Raw genomic sequence first — 21,252 nt, 5'->3', positions numbered from 1 at the left:
TGGAGGAGGGAGGGATTGCATTGGGGAGTTATACATGACATAAATGATGAATTGATGGGTGCTGACGAGTTGATGGGTGCAGCACACCAACATGGCATAAGTATACATATGTAACAAACCTGCACGTTATGCACATGTACCCTAGAACATAAAGTATAAAAAAAAAATATAGACATAAAGTACTTTGAAGGGTTTAAAAAAAAAAAAAAAAAAAGTTTAAACAGAATTAACTTTGACCCACCAGTCCCGCTACTGAGTGTATGTGCATCCAAGAGAATCGAAAACATGTACTCATAAAAAGTTGTACATGAATGAATAGCCATAGCAGCATTATTCATTATAGCCATAAATGAAAAAAAAAAAACAAAAAACAAATGTCCATCAAGTGACACATGGATATCCAAAATGTGATATATCCATATGATGGAATATCACTCAGTCATAAAAACGAATGGAGTTCTGGTACATGTTACCAACATGTATGAATGTTTAAAACACTGGTACATAAAAGAAGTCACACATAAAAGGCTACATGTTGTACAATTCCATTTACATGAAATGTCTAGAACAGGCAAATCTATAGAGACCAAGAGTAGATTAGTGGTTGCCTGGGGCTGAGGGGAGTGGAGGCTGAAGAGTGACTGTTAATAGGCATAGGCTTTCTTTGGAGGCTGATGGAAATGTTCTGGAATTAGATAGCAGTGATATTTGCACATCTTTTGAGATACTAAAAACTACTGAATTTTAGAGGCATGAATTTTAGGGCTATATCTCATTAAAATGAGAAAAAAAAGACCTCTCTCAGATTTATATCCCACTGTCTGATGATCTGGAAGCCCCTGGTGAGTACAGAGCTGGCACTAGTTGAAAAATCTTCAGTGAAATAAGTCTATGGTGGTTCAGTTCATTTTATTTTTGAGGATATGTTAATAACCCAAGAACCAACCTCATGGGGCAATGAGTGTTCTTCATGCCTCCGTAGGTCCAGGTGCTGGATGAGAGGACCTGTACACCTACCTCCTCCCCACCACTGAAACAAAGAGCTCCGAGCACATCTTACCGAGGCTGGGTTTGCTGCATTCTTTCCACATACAAAGACGGAGAGAGCAGAATGTGCTTGACTAGAAGTCAGGAGACCTGTGTTCTATTGTTGGCTCTGCCATTAACTAACGTAAGCCTCAGTTTCCCCATTTTTAAAACAAGCGGTTGGTACCAAAACTCTCCAGTGTCTTTTCTAGCGTGAAGCTTCTGTGATTCTAAAAAGAAAATCCCCTTCATCTTCTACTCACTACTCCATCATCCCAATCCCACGCCCTAACCCAACATACACACACACACACACACACACACACCTATAAAGAAGAAACATTCAAGCATGATAACCAGGCTATCATTTCCTGCCAAGAAGGGATAACTTTGCAGCATGGCTAACAGAAAAACAAAAAACACATGGAGCAGCCCAAGGAATGATTTTTACTGGCTGGTATCCTCAGAGACTCTGGAATGATCCCACCAAACAGTTTCTAGGTCTGGATGTTTGTCAGTTGTAAAGCTTGTAAGTTGAAGGTTGCATCTATGTACAATCCTGATTCCCTTCAATGGAGTGTGAACCTGTGCTCACAGAACACCTACTCTATTTTGATCTTGAGTCTTTTCATACAAAAATCTTAGAAGTAGCCACAAACTTTGTTTCACAAATATGTTTTATTTAGCTTGTAATTAAAAAAAAACTATGCCAATTTTTTTATATCAGTGAATTTTATATAAATATAAAATTTTATGGCTTTTCTAGAAAAATTATAAAATCTAGTACAGTAGTACCCAAATTCTAATTTGTGAAAATTGTCTGGAGCTAAATTGAGCCTATCCCCTTTTGACTTACTCTTAGTTTGCCACAGTCCCCACTCCTTCCTCTTGTCCCAAATACTAAAGACAAGTATCAGAAAACTTTTGACTTCATATTTGTGCAGTTGGGTTTTTTTTTAATCATATCTGTTTGTTGTTATTGTTGTTGTTTGGCTGTTGTTTTTCTTTTCTCCAGATGGCTTCATTTATCACTCAGCTAGCCCCTAAGGGCAGTTGAGATAACTCACCACAGACAGGCGTCTATGCCACACCCAAGCACTCAATTGGCACCTACATGAGGAAGGCTCCCCAATCTGTATCTTCAGACCCATATTAACACTGTCTCTTAGACCTCTCCACCTGGCTGCCCCGCAGATAACCTTAAAATCAACAAGCCTAAAACTCATTCACTTTTCTCTAAATCTCTAAACTCTCTCTGTTTCTCACTCAGTGACACCACTAACTACCCAGTCAAGCAAGCCAGAGACCTAAGAGTTATCCTTCTTTCTGTTCCTTCACCTCCTGTGCTCATTCAGTAACATACAAACAACAGAAGTTTATCACTCATAGTTCTGAAGGCTGAGAAATCCAAGATCAAGGCACTAGCAGATTCAATGTCTGGTGAGGGCCCACTCCTCACAGATTGCACCTGCCACGTGTCCTTACATGGCAGAAGAGGCAAAGAGGCTCCCCCAAGCCTCTTTTATAAGGGCACTAATCCTATTCATAGAGGCAGAGCCCTCATGATCTAATCACCTACTAAAGACCGTAACTCTTCATATTATTACACTGGAGATTAGGCTTCGACTTATGAACTTCGTGGGGACACCGACATTCAGACCTCTGTAGTTACTCAAACCAGGCCTCCATCACTTCCCGTTGAACTATTGAAAATAGTTTTCTAAGATCCTTTTAACCTGTAGGCTCACTGCCTTTCAGCTTACACTCAGAGTGATCACACAGTAAGCTTCTACAGCACAAATCTAGTTATGCTTTTCCTTGTTGAAGCACTCTAGCAGCACCCTGCAGCCTGCTATAGGACGAAGGGCTAGTCCAGCCCATGCTGACCTCAGCAGGCATGCAGACCTTTGACTGCATCCTGTCTCCCACCCTAGACTCTGGCCCACAGGCCAGCTGTCATTGTCTTGACAAGTGCACACCCCCAGGCTTTTTCCCATCCTGTACTCAGTACCTGCTTCCTGACTGTGAGCGCCTGCTCATCTTTGAATACTCAGTTTAGGGGTCAATGAAACCTCTTCTGTTCACTCACTACCATCTTCACTTGAAACTGATCATTCTTAGATTTTAAGTGTTCTCACGACAAAAAAGAGATAAGTGAGATAATGCATATGTTAATTAGCTTGATTTAGTCATTTCTCTCTATATATACTTCAAAACACATTGTACACAATATATGCAATTTTGTCAATTGAAAAATAAACATAAATAAAAATCAGTCACTCTTTCTTCACTTACCCTCTGCCCCTTCTACATCCCACCAGCCTCCCATGAGAACCTTCAGTGCATGTGTCTGTTTCCTTGTTAGTTTTCTCTTACTAGCTGGTAAGCTCACTGGGGCAGGGATGGAGTCGGGGTCATGCCATATCCCCAGTACCCAGCAGAGCACCTGGCATATACAGTAGTCACTCAGTACATGATTAATAAAAGAAAGTCTGTGAGAAAAAGTAAGTAACTCAAGCCAGTTCCCTGAATCCTCTCTTTCTTCCTCTAGTTTGTAGCCTGAGTGACACTTTCTCAATGGGGTCTTGATTCAGATCCATTGCTTTTGAGAAAAACTCAAGATCCTTAAGAGTCAGCATCCTCCCTGTCTCTGTGGCCTCCTTTCCAACCTGCTCCTCCTGGCTCCATCCTCCCTAGCTGCATGGCCTTTTGCCAGTCCTCGGTATGTCCCCTGCCCTCTCCTGGCAGAGCACAGCCATCCATGCCGGGCCTTTTCTAAGCTCTCTTCCCTCCGTTCCTCACCAAGTTAATTCCTCTCAACACATTCACTGCTTCCTCAGGCCCTGACTTCCCTGACTAGAGAGGTGGAGGCCCCTTATAAGACCCTACCTCACCGGGCTGCATAGACATGCAAGCATGCTCCTGCTAGCTCTTACTCAGGGGCCCTTTGCCCTAAGCTGGTACCAGTGAAAGAAAGGGGAGGAGAGACAGCTTTCAGCCTCTCCTCTGTGGAGGGGAAATGTCCAGCACAATACATTGTACCTTGGTATCGGTGGGGGATCATTCCTGGACCCATGCAGATACCAAAATCCACAGGTGCTGAAGACCCTTATTTAAAGTGTGTATTATGGTCATGGAACCTACGCGCATTCTCCCATGTACATTAAACCATCTCTAGATTATTTATAATACCTAATACAATGTGAATGCTATATAAATGATTGTTATACTGTATTTTTACATTTGTATTATTTTTATTGTTTTTCCCAAATATTTTGGATTCTCTGTTGGTTGAATTTGCTGATGCGTGAACCCACAGATACAGAGGGCCGTCTGTAAATTTTTGGCAGTTAATGGAGGACACTTACCTTAGAAGGTAGCTCAGCAACCTCTGCCACTTCCCTGGTTCATGGGATGGGGAGGGGTCACTGGCATCCCCAAGAGGTTCATCAGCATCCTCCAATCACTTCAGGGCCGAGTGACTTTCTCGGGGGATGTGTGGTAAATACAGTAGTGTTTTCCCCTTCTCCACTACATTTCCAGGATTATTTCTGTGTCTTTAATAGCACTTCAGATGGGACTTAGGTCCCTTCCCTTACTCCCACCTGCAGACTGCCACTCCATCTGATACTGTTCATGGTTATCTAACTAAACAAAACATCCACCTCCCAGCACACCTTGGCAATGGCCCAGGTGGGGGCTTAGAGAAGGTGGTGAGGAAAAGGCAGGCCTCTGGCCAGAAAGCTCATTCTAGCACTGAGTCCAGAGAAGCCATATCTTCCAGTACTTGAAGCAATAAGTTCATTGATCAGACAACCTCGAGGGTGAATGGTCATTTACCTCTCCAGAGACAGGCTTCCTTTCTACTCTAGGGGAGAGGCAGAGCCTGCAGGCACCAAGCTCCCTGTGGAGGGCTGGGAGCACTCGTCCCAGAGATGATTGAGAAAGTCTAAATAGAATGTCAGGTACAATTCTTATGATACTGAGGCCACTCATCTCTCTGTTTAACTTAGCTTCTGAAATCATTCTTGATAATGAGAATGTTATGCCTTTATTTTATTTCCTGCTGTACAATAGATAAGGGAGTAAAAGTCCACTAAGAGAGCATACAAAAGCAAGAGGACAGTGATCAAGGGTAGCTTTTACCTGGAATATAATTTGATTCGGTTCTTGGCCTTCATAAATAGAAAATGTCATGGGTTTCAGAGGTCCACTAAACTTCCCCTCTTGGCCATATCCAGTTGCCTGTTTAAAAAGAGAAAATTAGCATCTTATATGAATGTGTCTGTGTCACTTATGATTTTATTAGGGTTTCCAGCACCAATATATGAAACATAGGATTCTATCATGGCCGAAATCTGATCAAAACAGAAAAGAGTATAATAGCTGTTGAAGCTCTACCACGTCAAAGTAGCTTGTTACAAACCTTTGCGTTGCTTTTCTTAAACATCTGAGAAGAATATGAGATGACAAGAATCACTCTATGAGAAGAATGTTAACATCCTCATATTCCAAATGAAGCTTAAAAAGGCTAACACAGCACACACGCTCAGGCCTAACTGAACTAAAGCCCATGGCCTTCCACAATCCCACACTGTCTTCTAAATTCTATATGTTTTCACTCCAGCTTCATAAAAAACCTCCCTCCACTCTTTTTATTTTATAAGGACATTTACAGCAGATTGCCAGCACTCTAGAGTTTTGAATTTATAAGGGGGAGGGAGAAAATGTAGATGTATTTAGTACAAAGTTTGCTTGGCACAGTTACACAGTAAGTTTTAGCCAAATTTGAATCTGAATTTGAATGATAACTTTAAGCAAAGCTTACTATTTTAACATGTGATTAGCTCTTTAGATTCATTTAGAAAAAAACAATAAAAGCACAAAATGTTTACTTTAAGCAGTAGCCCCCCAATGGTTCTAAAATCCAAAGACCCTAAACCTGAAAGCTAAGCAGGCTCTGCAGACACCCAAGTCAAGACTGGAGTAGGTGTGAGTGTGGCTGGGATGGTAAGAAGAGTGACTCACACTTGCTAAGTTAGTACATGTGGAGCTCTGTCCTAAGCACATTTAATCCTGACAACAACCCTCTGGGAGGAAGTTACTATTGTTACCCTTGTTTTACAGGTGATGACACTAAGACCCAAAGAGGTTAAACTATTTGCCTACGTAGTGGCTGGAAGCAAGATTTGAACCTGCAACTCTGGAACCGGCCTTCTCAGCCTCTACGCACCAGTACCCACCAGAGCAGGTGAAATAGCCAAGACAACCTGGAAGGAAAGCTGGCGGGCTGCACTGAAGATGTGCATGAGAGTGTGACTCCCACCATTCCCAGTCTCAGAACATGGGGAGCATCACTGTAGCCCTCACCACAACAGCACCTGTGAAGGCAGATGGAGTGGGTGCCAACAGGAAGGGACAGCCAGTCATGCACCCATGTTGGGGCACCCTCTAGGACCAGGGATTTAGTGTCGCATCCCCATGCTGGCCTTCTGTCCTTCCTGGGCAGGTCTTTGGGTCTCCCATTTGTGGTGGAAATCGGGGTGAAAGAGATTGAAATCAGAAGCATGATGTGGCAAGTCAATGGTTTTTGGAGCTAGACAATAAAATAAAAGAGGAAAAGTCTTCTCACTCCTTGAACTGGTTATGCAGGACAGATTTCCAGGTGCCACTAGGTTGGGGGAAAACCATTTTCTTTCCAATTATTTAGGGAAAGCAAGCACACGCTTGCCAAGGAAACTGCTCCCTGCTGAGAGTACCCAAAAGCCATCAATATGCCAGTGATCAGACAAAGGTCTTTGCTGGATCCCTCAGTTTGGGGAATCTTGACTAAGTTGGGTGCTGGATTTGTCTGGCAAAAGAGCAATAATGAATGAGAACACAGGGGCTTTGAAGTATGGTCTGTTCTCAGAGTTGCGGTAGGGCCTTAGATTTGCTGCCCCTGGGCCACTGCCAAACCCTCTCCCTTGCTGCCTCTCACCACAGAGGCTGCTAAACCAAGTGTTCCCTTTCCCAGGCTCACTTGCAGCTAGGAAGGTGGCCAAGTGGCCCGGTTCTGGTTCATGAAATGAGAGGGGAAGTCCATTGGGGGTGGTCAAGCTTCCATTTTCCTGATTTTAAAAAAAGGGTAGTTGTGGCTGCCATTGCCCTTCCTGTGGCTCTTACTGAGACAATGGACCTTGTGTCTGCAGTTGGGGCAGCCATGATGAACCCTGAGAAGACAAACCAGCTCAAATAATGGTGTAGCAAAGAGAAAGTAGCCCAAGTCTCTGCAACATCATGTAATTGTTAAACCTGCCCTGGATTGCCTACTTCAGACTTCTTGTTATCTGAGGAAAATAAACCCCTATTTATTTAAAATGCTCTAAAGTCAAATAAATCAAATTTCCTGTTACTTGCAAGGAAATGCTTTTTTTTTTTTTTTTTTTTTTTTTTTGAGACAGAGTTTTGCTTTTGTTGCCCAGGCTGGAGTATGGTTGCATGATCTCGGTTCCCTGCAACAACATCTACCTCCCAGGTTCAAGCGATTCTCCTGCCTCAGCCTCCCAAGTAGCTGGGATTACAGGCGCCCACCATCATGCCTGGCTAATTTTCATATTTTTAGTAGAGATGGGGTTTCACCATGTTGGCCAGGCTGGTCTCGAACTCCTGCCCTCAGGTGATCCACCACCTCAGCCCCCCAAAGTGCTGGGATTACAGGCATGAGCTGCCATGCCCAGCCAAGAAAATGCATTCTTAACTCACAAAGTAATTTTGCCAGACTTCTAGCCCATCTCCTCCTTTCTAAGATTATCTTCCTTTGGGAGCTCTTCTTCCCTTTCACTCCTTTTCCACATCTTTTCCTGTTCCTTCAACTCCTCTAGAAGGTAGGGCATAAGAACTGGGTGGTGTGCAAGATAGATGTCCAGGTACCACCATGGTTGGTTAAGTGAGGTCAGTGCTTTCTGTGGAGCTGCTGCTTAGCAACCAACTATCTTCATCAGCTTTGCACTCATGTCAGCAAGCAGTCAGTCTTTCAGTTAGTCACACTAGTGAAAACTACATTAGCCACACACAAACAAGGCTGCACTTTTCCAACAAGAACAAGCTGACTCACCCATCAGAAAATGAGAATCAAGTCTTGGTTCCAGGGTTCAAAGTTGCGTGTTCGTATCAGGACAACAAATCTCTCTTCCTGCCAATTAACATGGCTATTGGGGCTATAAAGATTTCAAAGTGCATGTGCACACTGTGAATCACCAAGCCGCATTCTCCAGAAGTGGGAAGGACAGTGTGGTGGAAACTTGTGAAGGGACAAGAGGGCGATTTTATGCAGGAGTTGGAGGCAATAGCATTTTCCATCTTGCACAAAGAGGCGAAAGGAAGAGAATGGAACCGCCATCTTAAAGTCATTTTTAGCATCTTTTATGTGGCAGTAATGACACTAGATCACCACATAACACCATTTCTTCTGACAAATCCTTTCAAGAAAGTATCTCCAGAGAAGTCCAACAGTAGAGGCAAAGCATTCAGAGATAGAGCTACCTCCAGACTGGAGCCAGTGCCATTGGACCACCAAGCCCCAACTCTTAACCACGTTGTTACACTGCCTTCCAGGCCAAAGGACATGTGCAATTGCCAGGCTCACCTACCTGGTAGCTCCATCAGGAGCTCAGTGCAGTGACTATGTAGTTTTGTACCAAACTCATCTTCCTTCTGGAAGTCCCAGGCATAACTCCAAAACAAATGGCTCTGCCTTGGTTTCCTCTGATTTCCTAGTCAGTACCGTTTCCCAAACCATGGATCACTTATTCATTCTCTCTTTGGTGCCCCTGAAGTACATCCGTGCTATGTTTGTGTTTCCAACCCTCTGATAAATCTATCTCTTGGAAAAGAAAAGATCTACTCGCAGTCTGAAGTAAACTAATGCCTCTGTTGAATAAAGCCCTATGCAGAAGGCAAGATTCTTCAAGCAAATTTCCAGTATTCATAGAAGAGGTGTTGGAAAGAGGTAGGAGAGAGAAGTGGCTCCCTCTCAATACCCCTGAAATCCCACTCCCTGACTTCACCCAGAGACAGCTGTGCTTGTGGCTCTCACCTGGGCAACGCACTGCTGCCAGCAGTGGTTGGGCAGTATTTTCACTCCAGATAGAAATCTCACTGGGGTGAGAGTAGAGAAGGAAACCTTATTTTCACCTTTCATCCAGGAATAAAAATGCATGTTCCCGTCTCAGACAAGAAGCAAATGAGACCTAATAATTTGATATTATTATTAAATAATTTAGCAGTGTGCTCAGTGCTGAATCTACAAAGATGGTAAAAACATAGTCCGTTCTTCATGGAGGTCAGGGTCCATATGGACATAGACACGACACTTAAAATGCTGTAGTAATTATAGTAGCTAATGTTTATTGTGTGTTTAACTGCCAGTCACTGATCCAAGAGCTTTGTAAATGCAGTATCTCATTGAATTGCCACAAAACCCCATAAGACAAGTACTATTATTAGATACATTTCACAGGGCAGAAAACTGAGGTTCGAAGCTTAGGTAACTCACCAAATTCCTATCACTGGTAGTGGAGGCACCGAGTTTGAAACCATGTCTGATTACCACTGCCCTGGGATAACATAGGTGACAAAGGACATTTGAGGGGGTGGGATGAGGAGAGAGCTCAAGTGGGGATGTTTAATCCAGCCCTTCCACAGTCCTGGGGACAGGCTTCGAGCCTGCAGGCTGTGAGGACTCAGGCCTCTCATAAAATTTGAACTGAAGATTTCCCCCAGGAGGAAGGCTCTGATAGTTTTCAAGTTTCATTCCATTTCACGCTGTTACTATGTGAGCTCTAGGGTATTTTTTGGGACTTGCAATTTGATGTATTATTTATGGATCCCAGAAGAAAGGAAATAAGGTTTGAGGTATGAGGATCTAGAAGATTCCTTCTTTAAAAAAAAAAAAAGAAGAAGAAAGCAAATGCTTCCCCTAAATCTTATAATCTTGTTTCATAATACAGCAATTTGGGGGGCAACCTTTATGAACCTCAGGAGTCACGTAGATTAAAAAAAAAGGCACCTACTGTTTACCCCAAGGGTCAAGGGTGAGGACTCCCCAGTTCCTATTCAGCTCCAAGCTCTAGAAGCCTGTCAGTCAATAGGGTTAACCCAACAAATGGTTAAAGACAACCAGAAAATTCCAAACCATTGATGAAAAGAAAAGTATACAGCAGAACAGGCCTGAAAGTATAGAGCAGAGCAGGGCTGAAAATAGAGAAAATGCTTTTTTTGATGTTTTGGTGGTAAGTTTTCATGCACAAAGTTTAAAAAAGAAAGTCGAGATTAAGGGACACAGACTAATTCATGTATCAGTGCAATGTCATTCCAGATTCCCTGAGCTGTACATAGATTTGTTTTCAACATTACCCATAACTGGTATTGGCTTTTAAGAGCTGGAAAGAAAATGCATCCCCTAGTTGAGGGCAGACATGTGATTTGTAGCCATTTCATCAAAATATCACAGTGGAAAAGCTATGTTTCCATTCTATACAACAACTTAATTTTGATAGATCATCTTTTTTTAAGTAATAATAGCCATTCTTTCCCAGGTGTGGGGTAGAAAGATAGCAGAAAATATTCTAGTAAATAAATACAGAAGAACACCTTCTTCTCTTACCAAATAAAGCATAAGAAGACACAGGGAGTGAAGATGGGCCTGAAGTATCATAGTTTTCTTTATTCAAATTCCTGTGAAGAAACCAGAAATTAAAATGGTTAGTTACCAGTCTGTTAAAATCATGTCTTTCCCATCAGTAATAATCAATGGATGATATCCAGTTATAAACCTAGTAAAATGGTATCCCAAAAGGCCATCCTCTCCAGTGTATGGAGCAGCCCAGTCTTTCAGAAACTTCATATACATAATCCATAGCAATATGCAAGCCAACATCTCAAAACATGCTCACAGTAATTCCATTTTTCTCTAACTGCTTTGCTCTGTTATGATCTTCTTCATTTCAGTGTCTTAAATGATAGACAATTAGTGTTTGTTTTGGTTTTTATTTTATTTTATTTTTTGGAACGGAGTCTCACTTTGCCATCCAGGCTGGAGTGCAATGGTGCAATCTCTTCTCACGGCAACCTCCACCTCCTGGGTTCAAGCAATTCTCCCACCTTAGCCTCCCAAGTAGCTGGGATTACAAGTGCGTGTCACCATGCCTGGCTAATTTTTGTATTTTCAGTAGAGACAGGATTTCACCATGTTGGCCAGGCTAGTCTCGAACCCCTGACTTCAGGTGATCTGCCTGCCTTGGCCTCCCAAAGTGCTGGGATTACAGGTGTGAGTCACTGTGCCCAGCCAACAATGCTTATTCTTTTCAATCCTATTATACAGATGGAGAAGATGTATTTTGGCAAATGCCAGGATAACTATACACTTTGATTCATAAGCCACAAACGTATGAGATCACGCAAGTGACAAGAACTCAAGAATGCTCACAATTCTTCATTCAAAGATGTCACCAACTGCCTCTTTGGTCTTCTAGATATTATCATTACCTATGCAATAAACCTGAGAAAAAATTTACTTGTTACTATTCCAAAAGAGATCAAACAAAAATCTGAACTCTGTCCTTATTTTCTCCTGTCCGATATTGTTTTTCCCTTCCTCCTTAAGGCTTCCCATTTCACAGAGATTATAACTTTCACTATGAGACATGTCATGACTAATTGATTTTAAGATGTGAGATAAATTTTCCACATGGCCTGAAAAACAGTGTTGTTACCTGTCATGAGTTTGGACTACCCTCTCCCCAAAAGAGAGAGTCAAGGAAATACACACACACACACACACACACACACACACACATACTTCTGTTGTTACGGAATCTCACTCTGTCGCCTAGGCTGGAGTGCACTGGCATGATCTTGGCTCATTGCAAGCTCCACTCCTGGGTTCACACCGTTCTCCCGGCTCAGCTTCCTGAGTAGCTGGGACTATAGGTGCCTGCCACCACGCCCAGCTAATTTTTTGTATTTTTAGTAGAGATGGGGTTTTGCCATGTTAGCCAGGATGGTCTCGATCTCCTGACCTCGTGCTCCGCCTGCCTTGACCTTCCAAAGTGCTGGGACTACAGGCATGAGCCACGGCGCCCAGTTGAGTCAAGGAAATTTTTTCAATGTATTTATTTCACTAAAATTCCAATCACTTTATTATCTCTAGAGATTAGGAATAATCTTGGTCTACTCGTCATCTTATTCTTTAAAGTTTTTCTACATTGAGCACATATCATTAATATCACCAGCATGGAAAATATTTCACTAACATTTTAACCACTCTAAAAATTTAGATCCTGAAAATTTTACATGCCCTATATTTGCATAATTTATGTTTGAACTTTAAAGGGTAAAAATGCTATTTCATTTTAGCCTCACTAATGTTCTGGGAGATAAAGAAACAATCCTTTATTAAGCATCACCCAGGATGTAGATTTGCGGAGAGGTCTTTAAAAACAGTAACAGGCTGGAAACGGTGGTTCACACCTATAAGCTCAGCACTTTGGGAGGCCGAGGCACGTGGGTCGCTTCAGCTCAGGAGTTGGAGGCCAGCCTGGCCAACATGGCGAGACCCCCATCTCTCCTAAAAACACAAAAATTAGCCAGGTATGGTGACGCATTGCCTGTAGTCCCAGCTACTTTTGATACAGGAGGTGGAAAGAAATTATTTAGGCAGATAGTGAGGGTAAGAGTACTCAGTAAGATTTCCTTTTAACAAAAGCAGCCCCAAATCATTTCTTTTCTAACAAAGAGCAGCCTGTAGAATCGAGCTGCAGACATAGATAAGCAAGCTGGAAGTTTGCACAGGTGAATGCCAGCAGCTCTGCCAATAGGAAAATGCCACCTGGGGGCCAGGCATGTTCAACATGGCGGCTCCATCTTCCCTTTATTTTGTAAACCATGTGTACAGTAAGGAACAGACAATATGGCGCTAGCCAGGTAGAGAACCTATCTGCATAATAAAAGATTAGGGTGAGATGGTCAGCTTCTTCACGCACTATGCAAACATCACACCTGGTCCAACCAATCTCTCCAGCCCTGTGTAAATCAGATACCACCTCCTCAAGCTCATATTTAAAACCCCGTGCCATTTCACCATGAAACCTGGAAGACCCACTCGGGTGGCACCCCCTTTCTGCAGGAGACAGAGCTAATCTCCTTTCTCTTTCTTTTGCCTATTAAACCTCTGCTCTTAAACTCACTTCTTGTTTGCCCGGGTTTTCTATTTCCCTGCCCTGATGACCTGGGGTATTTAGCCCAGACAGTGATGTCACTTCACTTGGGAGGCTGAGGTGGGAGGATCACTTGAGCCCAGGAGGCAGAGGTTGCAGCCAGTTGTGATTGCGCCGCTGCACTGCAGCCTGGTTGACAAAGTGAGGCCGTGTCTCAAAAAACAAAAAATAATAATAAAAATTAAAAATAAAAACAGTAACAGAGTAGTACAGCAGGTAGGCTTCGAGTCAGAAAGCTGGCCTAGCAACCCAGCACTGCTCTCTATAGCTATGTGGCTATGGATATACTACTTCATTTTTTGGTGCCTCAGTCTCTTCACATGGAAAACACATAGCAATTGCTCAATAATAAGTTTGTCCTCTTGGCTGGGCGTGGTGTGGTTCAGGCCTGTAATCCCAGCACCTTGGGAAGCTGAGGTGGGCAGATCACAAGGTCAGCAATTTGAGACATGCCTGGCCAACATAGTGAAACCCCGTCTCTACTAAAAATACAAAAATTAGCCAGGGGTGGTGGTGGGCACTTGTAGTCCCAGCTACTTGGGAGGCTGAGGCAGGAGAATTGCTTGAACCCAGAAGGCAGAGGTTGCAGTGAGCCGAGACCGCACCATTGTACTTCAGCCTGGGTGATGGAATGAGACTCTGTCTCCAAAAAAAAAACAAAAAAAAACAAAAAAAAAAGTTTGTGCTCTTATGATTTTCTCAGACATAATGAGCTGGGGAATTGTTCTTCTCATTTTGTAGGTGAGAAAATCGAGGTTCAAAGTCAAGCAATTTGCCTAAATACATACAGCTAGGAAGTGACATTACCTTGCCTCCAACCAGATTATCAATTCCAAAGTTTAAACTCTGGAATTTCAACTCTTGCTACTGTGCCTTACACAGTGTGATAGCTACCTGGATATAGATGTATGACATGGAGCATGGACAGAGATAGAGTCGTAGAGATATATAAATATCATATATGTATATATATTTATACATGCTATATAAATTAAGCAACTTGCCCTGAAATTCCACAACTATTTTAAGGAAAAGCTAGGATTAAAACCCTTCAGGACTCCTAGATTCATAAATTCCTTGAATGTTTAAAAATTAGCTTTTGCAACATAGTTAATTTGGTTGACACATCCAAACATTTTAGAATTAACTCATAAACAAATGAGCCATTACTGCTTTAGACTACGTATTTGGTTTGGAAACACATACAAACAAGTAACAACCTCAGGTTCTAGCATATTGCAAGATGATATTATCAATTATAAATGAATAAATTGATCTCTAACAAAATGGTTTTCTGTAATATTAGCAAAATGCACGTGGTCAGCTATCAATTTGTATTTGCTTAATATGAGTAAAAATACAGGCAATAATGACACATTGGGAGATCTTTCTCCTTAAACTCCTCAGCATTCAAGATCTTTCAAATGCTGCTCCCAACTCTTCCAGCCTTATCTGCCACTCCCTTCCCACACCCAGTCATGCCTCCACCCAGATGGACTTTGTACCCTGAGCTCTCTGGCAGCCAAACTCTCACCCCTGCTGCTCTCCCCACCTGGCCTGGAGAAAATGGACAATGGATATTTGCTTAACGAGGTTGGATGCAGACGTTTCCTCATTTCTGCTTCTCATATCTTACCATCTAAGTTCAACTTAATTATTTAAATAGCATTGAACTACACCACTTCTAGTATGTCCCAGATACCGTGCTAAGAATTGGGATACCAAAAAAAGGGGTACAGGGTCTACCTTCATGGAGCTAGGACCTAAGCCCTACTTTCTTCATGAAATCTTCCTTTTCAGCGAGTCTCTTTCTCTCAAAGCCAGTTCTGACATATATATATATATTTTTTTAATTATTTATCTGTTAGCATTACTGCCACTATTAAATAAAATCCTTAAGGGCAGAGGCCTTATTTTTAAATTGTTATATATTTTTTTAACTTCTCAGGGCTCTTCATACTATCCCTTGCATATATCAAGCCCTCATCAGATGTTGGGTAAATTCTAAAGTATTTATGATTACCTAACATGGGTATCTTAATAATTTGTTCTTCCCTGTAAGAGCTTTCAATAAACATGATATATTAAAGGAAACTCGGCCGGGCGCGGTGGCTCAAGCCTGTAATCCCAGCACTTTGGGAGGCCGAGACGGGCGGATCACGAGGTAAGGAGATCGAGACCATCCTGGCTAACACGGTGAAACCCCGTCTCTACTAAAAAAAAATACAAAAAATTAGCGGGGCATGGTGGCGGGCGCCTGTAGTCCCAGCTACTCAGGAGGCTGAGGCAGGAGAATGGCGTGAACCCGGAAGGCGGAGCTTGCAGTGAGCCCAGATCGCGCCACTGCACTCCAGCCTGGGCAACACAGCAAGACTCCATCTCAGAAAAAAAAAAAAAAAAAGAAAACTCATTCAACACTCAAAGCTTTTTTTTGAAATAATTTTTTATTGCTGATGAAAAGAGTTGTTTCTCCTTTGAATACACTAACAGATTTCTGCTCAGTAAATAACCCAGAACTGATTGAACCAGATCATCTCTTCTTGAACTGAGTTTTTTTTTTTTTAACACTTTTAGTCTTCAAAAAAAAAAAAAAAAAAAACACAAGTTGAATGATAGAAAAGCAAATAAAAATAAAAGGAATGCCTTATTTTGATCCAGATGCTCACAGAAACCACTGTCTGGGATGTTTGAATGGAACCTAGGAAGTACAAGAAGAAATGTACTTATCCTTTATTTTGTCATTTACATTTAGGCCTGCCCCTCACCAAGGGTTTCCAGTGGGAAGTAGAAGTCATTGCTTTCCATTACCACACGTAGGGTGCCATGATTTATTTGAAGACAAATCTACCACACTATGCAGTTGTTAGGAGCGTAGACCCGGGAGTTAGACTGGCTGGCCTGGGTCTTAACTCCTCCATCGGCTGACTTGTGGCTCTGTCTACTCATTGTAAAGCAGGGATAATAATAATACCTACCTTTGAGAGTTAAGAGATTCAGCAAGTTAATATTTGGAACACTGTTGGTCAAAAATTCATTTTGACACCCATGTTTGCTTAGTCAAAACTGTAAACATTGTCCAACAAGACATTTCTCTTCACAATTCCCAACTTTTGGTGGTCCACTAATGAAAATATTCTAAAAACAGCCTACACAGGAACATCCTCACGGACAAATGAGGCAGCAAGGCAAAGCTTTTACCCGAATGATTCAAGGCAAACTACACTAATGCTAGGATTATGTCAAAAGAGGACTTTGGTCTCTCAAACAGGTCCCACCTACACTTCCTCCTTCCATGGACACAATACCACTCATGAATGGCGTACCATGGGTTGCGATGGTGCTGATGGGAAGCCATCCTTCATCATTGAAATTGCCTGAAACCACCATGCCAGACACATAGGTTTCCTCACAAACACTACTTGGAAAAGAATTGAAATACGTTTCCAGAGGATTCTGTGGCATTTTATCTGAACTACCTGTAATAGTTGGTTCAACCATCTGCGTGGAATTTTTGCCATTTGTTAGGATTTCTCTCAGATACAAGGACTAAATTCAGACAGTTTCTATGGCAATTATCTGAGTGACCAAGCACACCCTTTGCAACATAGATCAGAGAGTTTTTTTGTTTTTTGTTTTTTGTTTTGTTTTCGTTTTTTGGTTTGTTTGGGTTTTTTTTTTTTTTTTTTTTTTTTTTTTTTTTTTTCAAGAAAAGGAGTTTTGAAAAGAAGGCCTCGGTTCCCAAACTGTGGCTGCCCCTCACCCAGTGGGCACCACCGCCACCACCACTTGCTCAACAGTAGACCAGGGCACCTGCTTGCAGAGGGGAACCAGGGCTGCTGGGCTTGCTCTGAAGGAGTGGTGCCTCATTTAATCCACCATACAATAGAAGACATGGGAATCCTGCCACAGCCTGAATCTGCAGCCAGCCCAAATAACAACAAAGGCAGCGAACATTGACTGAAAACAATTTGCTGCATGCATCGATAAGACTTGGTGGTGAATAATTATCTTGCTGATTTCTCAGAACAACTCTATGGAGCAGATGCTATTATGATTTACCTCTTAAAGATAGAAAATCAAACGGTGAAGACCACAGAAATTAAGAGACTTGCCCAAGGTCACAGTGCCAGGCTAAGTTTCACTCCCTCTGAAACACAAATATCCTGATCATGAGACACCAAGTATCATTTAATCCATTACAGATCTTTCTAAAACATTGAAAAGGTTTTTTTCCCCTACTTTGTAGCTGCTCTTTTTTTTCGGATGCTGACATGACCCGCCCTGACCTGCCTGGAGGAAAAGGCTGCTTTGGTCTGGGAAGTTTTGTTTTTACTGCAAATATATTTCTGTGCTTCACCTTAGGAATCTTCCCTTTTTAAAATCAATCCAAATGCTATGGGTAGAATTGTGTCTCCTTCCCCTCAAAAAGCATATGTTGGAGTCCTCACTTCCAAGCACCTCAGAATGTGAATTTATTTGGAGTCTTTATGGAGGTAATGAAGTTAAAATGAGGTTGTTAGAGTGGGCTCTAATCCACAATAACTGATGTCATTCTAAGAAGAGATTTGGAGACAGGCTCATCCACAAAGAAAGAACACAGTATGAATGTACAGACGGCCATCTACAAGCCAAGGAGAGAGGTGCGGAGAAGATCCTTCCTTCACAGCTCTCAGGAGGAACCAACCCTACTGCCATCTTGATTTTGGACTTCTGGTCACCAGAACTGAGACAATAAATACCTGCTGTTTAAGCCTCCCTTTCTGTGGTATTTTGTTAAGGCAGCCCTAGCAAATGAAGACCCTATGGAACTCTGGTTTAGCCTGTGCTGCCATCCCTGGACAGAGGTGGCCTCACAGGGGGCTCTGCTCAGTCATTAGACACCCAGGGCCCCCCTGCATCCCAGCAGCCCACCCAAGGCTTCGTTGATTCTCCCACCGGGCTCCAAGCTCCCAAGAGGATTAACGGCATTCATTATTTTTTTTTTCAGTTACATAATTAGGTTCTTCTTAAGAAATTTAGAACACCCATTTGTGAGGATACATTCCATTCATCAGGACACACACAGATCTCAGGTAGCCCTGGAGCTGAGGAATAGCTTTGAGTTTTGGTAAAATTTGCCAGTCCATGGCTTTCTGATCAGCCTTGCACTGCTCTGTAGTCTTCTATTTCTCTTTTTCTGTGTCAAGATCTCACCCTCTTACTGACTAGGCTTCCGCAGCTGCTTCTTAAAGTAGGCATCAGTAAGATGTTTTAGGGTTCTCACACTGCTGATATAGATTTTTTTTTTTTTTTTTTTTTTTTGAGACAGTCTTGCTCTGACGCCCAGGCTGGAGTGTAATGACACCATCTCAGCTCACTGCAACCTCCACCTCCCAGGTTCAAGCGATTATCATGCCTCAGCCTCCCAAGTAGCTGGGATTACAGGTGTGTGCCACCACACCCGGCTAATTTTTGTATTTTTAATGGAGACAGGGTTTTGCCATGTTGGCCAGGCTGGTCTCAAACTCCTGGCCTCAAGTGATCCACCCACCTTGGCCTCCCAAAGTGCTGGGATTATAGGTGTGAGCCACCACGCCCAGTCCTGATATCAATTTTTATGGAGGTGGTGATGACACATTTCTGGTGTGTCCCTCACAGAGAAACTCCATGGAGGACCAGAGGTCCAGCCACAAGTAACAAGCTACTGTCCAGCTTCTCCAGGAAAACCACCCTCCTGCCTTGGGGGCACCCAGGGAGGATGAGCAGAATGGTCCCAAGAGCCGTGCTGGCTCTAAGTTTTCTCACATGCTGACTGCAGAGTTTCTTGCCATGGCTGGACAGCTTTTGAGGCACATCACTAGTAGGATAATATCAAGGCATTTTGTGAAGTTTGACCACCTGGGCATCATCATTCTTGTCACCTCAGCTGGGTTTGTAACAGTTGCAAGATTCTTCTTTTCAAACTTGGATTTAGTAGCTAAGTACTTCCTCTTGTACGTGGCCTTTCTGGAACACAGAGCAGATCAGGAATATCTGCTAATTCCTCCAATGAGGACAGGATTTGCGCTGCAGCAACGCTTTTCCTTCTTTGGCTTTTTAGCTCTGAGGTTCCCCCTTTTCACCTTGCCACTGGCAAAGCCTTCTTAGCTTCAGGTTTCTTCTCCTTAGTATCCAGCTTCTCAACTTTTTCACCCACCATCTTTCAAGATGGGAAGGTGATGTTTAGAGACTCTTCTCATTTAGCCATTTATTTGAGTAAGGACAGGGAGTTTCTAGGTCCCAGATCTCCAAATTTACAAGTCAACACATAAGCATTGATTTTGTCCCCGTGTAAAAGCTAAGTGATAGACAAATCTTAGAGTCAGTCATCTCTTATTAAAAAAAAAAAAAAGTGAAGGGCTTTGAATTAAAATAATTCACCTAGCGCTAAGACTGAGCCTGAAGCTTCAAAAAACAAAGAAGTTGCAGAAGGAGAGAGCTACAGGATTTGTTTTCAAGTATCCTAAGGTAGTGTGGGCAAGAAGGGATGTGACTGGAATTCATAGCGCCACCAGGACCAAACAGTGCCAAATATCCTGTGAGCCATTTCTTTTCCTCCTCACTGTATATTGCTAAGAGCGGCATAAATTATAAAGCAAGGCCAGATAAATATAAAGATCAGATGAAAATCTTGCTCAAACCATTATTCATCGATTACTGTTCAGATCTGTCACGCCCATCTTTTGGTCTGGCTCACAGATCTCTGGCACCAATTGCATCACTCAAGGTTTAGAGAACCGCGGAAGCGTCTGACCAATTTGCACTTTTGATAAATTAAGGACCCAATTAAAGTTGCCATTAATAAGCTAGAAACAAGCAGACAGGTATAAATCTGGGCTTCTGCCTCACACTTCAAGCAGGTTACTCCACGTGGGGAGGGAATGGGCAGCTAGATGATTTGTTTTAGAGCAGAGAGTAAGACAGGGAAGAAGGAAGGAAAGGAGGGAGGGAGGGATGAACAGACACACATCAACATAAGCCCAGCTGTCACTAAACTCTGTAATATAGATATACCAATCTTTCAGTATATGACAATCTGGATTTACACATATGCACAATTGGAGGTGATTATTTGTTCTATCAATAGGTTCATGATGGGGAAGATGGGCTCACAGGAGGCTAAATGGTCCCCTGGAGAACTTGAAATGGTTTAGATTGATATAATCAATTATAATACACATTACTAGATAATTATTCTTTTTTAAAAAATGTTTGTCTCACTTTTTTTAAAAAAAAATTTTACTTTAAGTTCTGGGATACATGTGCAAAATGTGCAGGTTTGTTACATAGGTATACATGTGCCATGGTGGTTTGCTGCACCCATCAACCCATCATTTAGGTTTTAGCCCTGCATGCATTAGGGATTTGCCCTAATACTCTCCCTCCCCTTGCCTCCCACCCCAGGACAGGCCCAGATGTGTGATGTTCCCCTGTGTCCATGTGTTCTCATTGTTAACTCCCCCTTATGAGTGAGAACATGCAGTGTTTGGTTTTCTGTTCCTGTGATAGTTTGCTGAGAATGATGGTTCCCAGCTTCATCCATGTCCCCACAAATGACATGAAATCATTCTTTTTTATGGCTGCATAGTATTCCATGGTGTATATGTGCCACATTTTCTTTATCCGGTCTATCATTGATGGGCATTTGGGTTGGTTCCAAGTCTTTGCTATTGTAAATAGTGCTCCAATAAACATACATGTACGTGTGTCTTTATAGTAAAATGATTTATAACCCTTTGGGTATATACCCAGTAATGGGATTACTAGCATAATTATTCTTATTAAAGAAAAGAATGACAAGTTCCAAGGAATATTTGAGAGAGGTGTCATGCTTGTTCCTGGTTGGCTTTTGTTCCCCCAGTGCTCCCCAAGACAGAGCAAGGGAAGGGTCAGCCGGGGAGAAGAGGCCTCTCCTCCAAGTCTCCCAAAACATCCCAGCATTGAATGGAAG

The 21,252-nt window shown here is 42.4% G+C and overlaps 1 protein-coding gene across 1 annotated transcript in view; it reads right to left on the bottom strand.

The window, feature by feature from the left end:
* CDH17 (cadherin 17) overlaps nucleotides 1-21,252 on the bottom strand; it is an 84,511-nt gene that overhangs the window by 55,985 nt on the left and 7,274 nt on the right. The window contains exons 2-3 of the mRNA XM_017847371.1: nucleotides 10,673-10,743; nucleotides 5,173-5,271 (exon numbers count right to left, since the gene is read on the bottom strand). Coding sequence (XP_017702860.1) covers nucleotides 5,173-5,271; nucleotides 10,673-10,723 — 150 coding nt within the window. The 5' untranslated portion in view covers nucleotides 10,724-10,743. The remainder of the gene's footprint in view (nucleotides 1-5,172; nucleotides 5,272-10,672; nucleotides 10,744-21,252) is intronic.

This window comes from Rhinopithecus bieti, unplaced genomic scaffold (genome assembly GCF_001698545.2).
Source record: "Rhinopithecus bieti isolate Rb0 unplaced genomic scaffold, ASM169854v2 scaffold_26532, whole genome shotgun sequence".
Taxonomy (NCBI): domain Eukaryota; kingdom Metazoa; phylum Chordata; class Mammalia; order Primates; family Cercopithecidae; genus Rhinopithecus; species Rhinopithecus bieti.
Note: the sequence above shows the minus strand (reverse complement) of the source record. Positions and strands in the feature narration are given on the sequence as shown.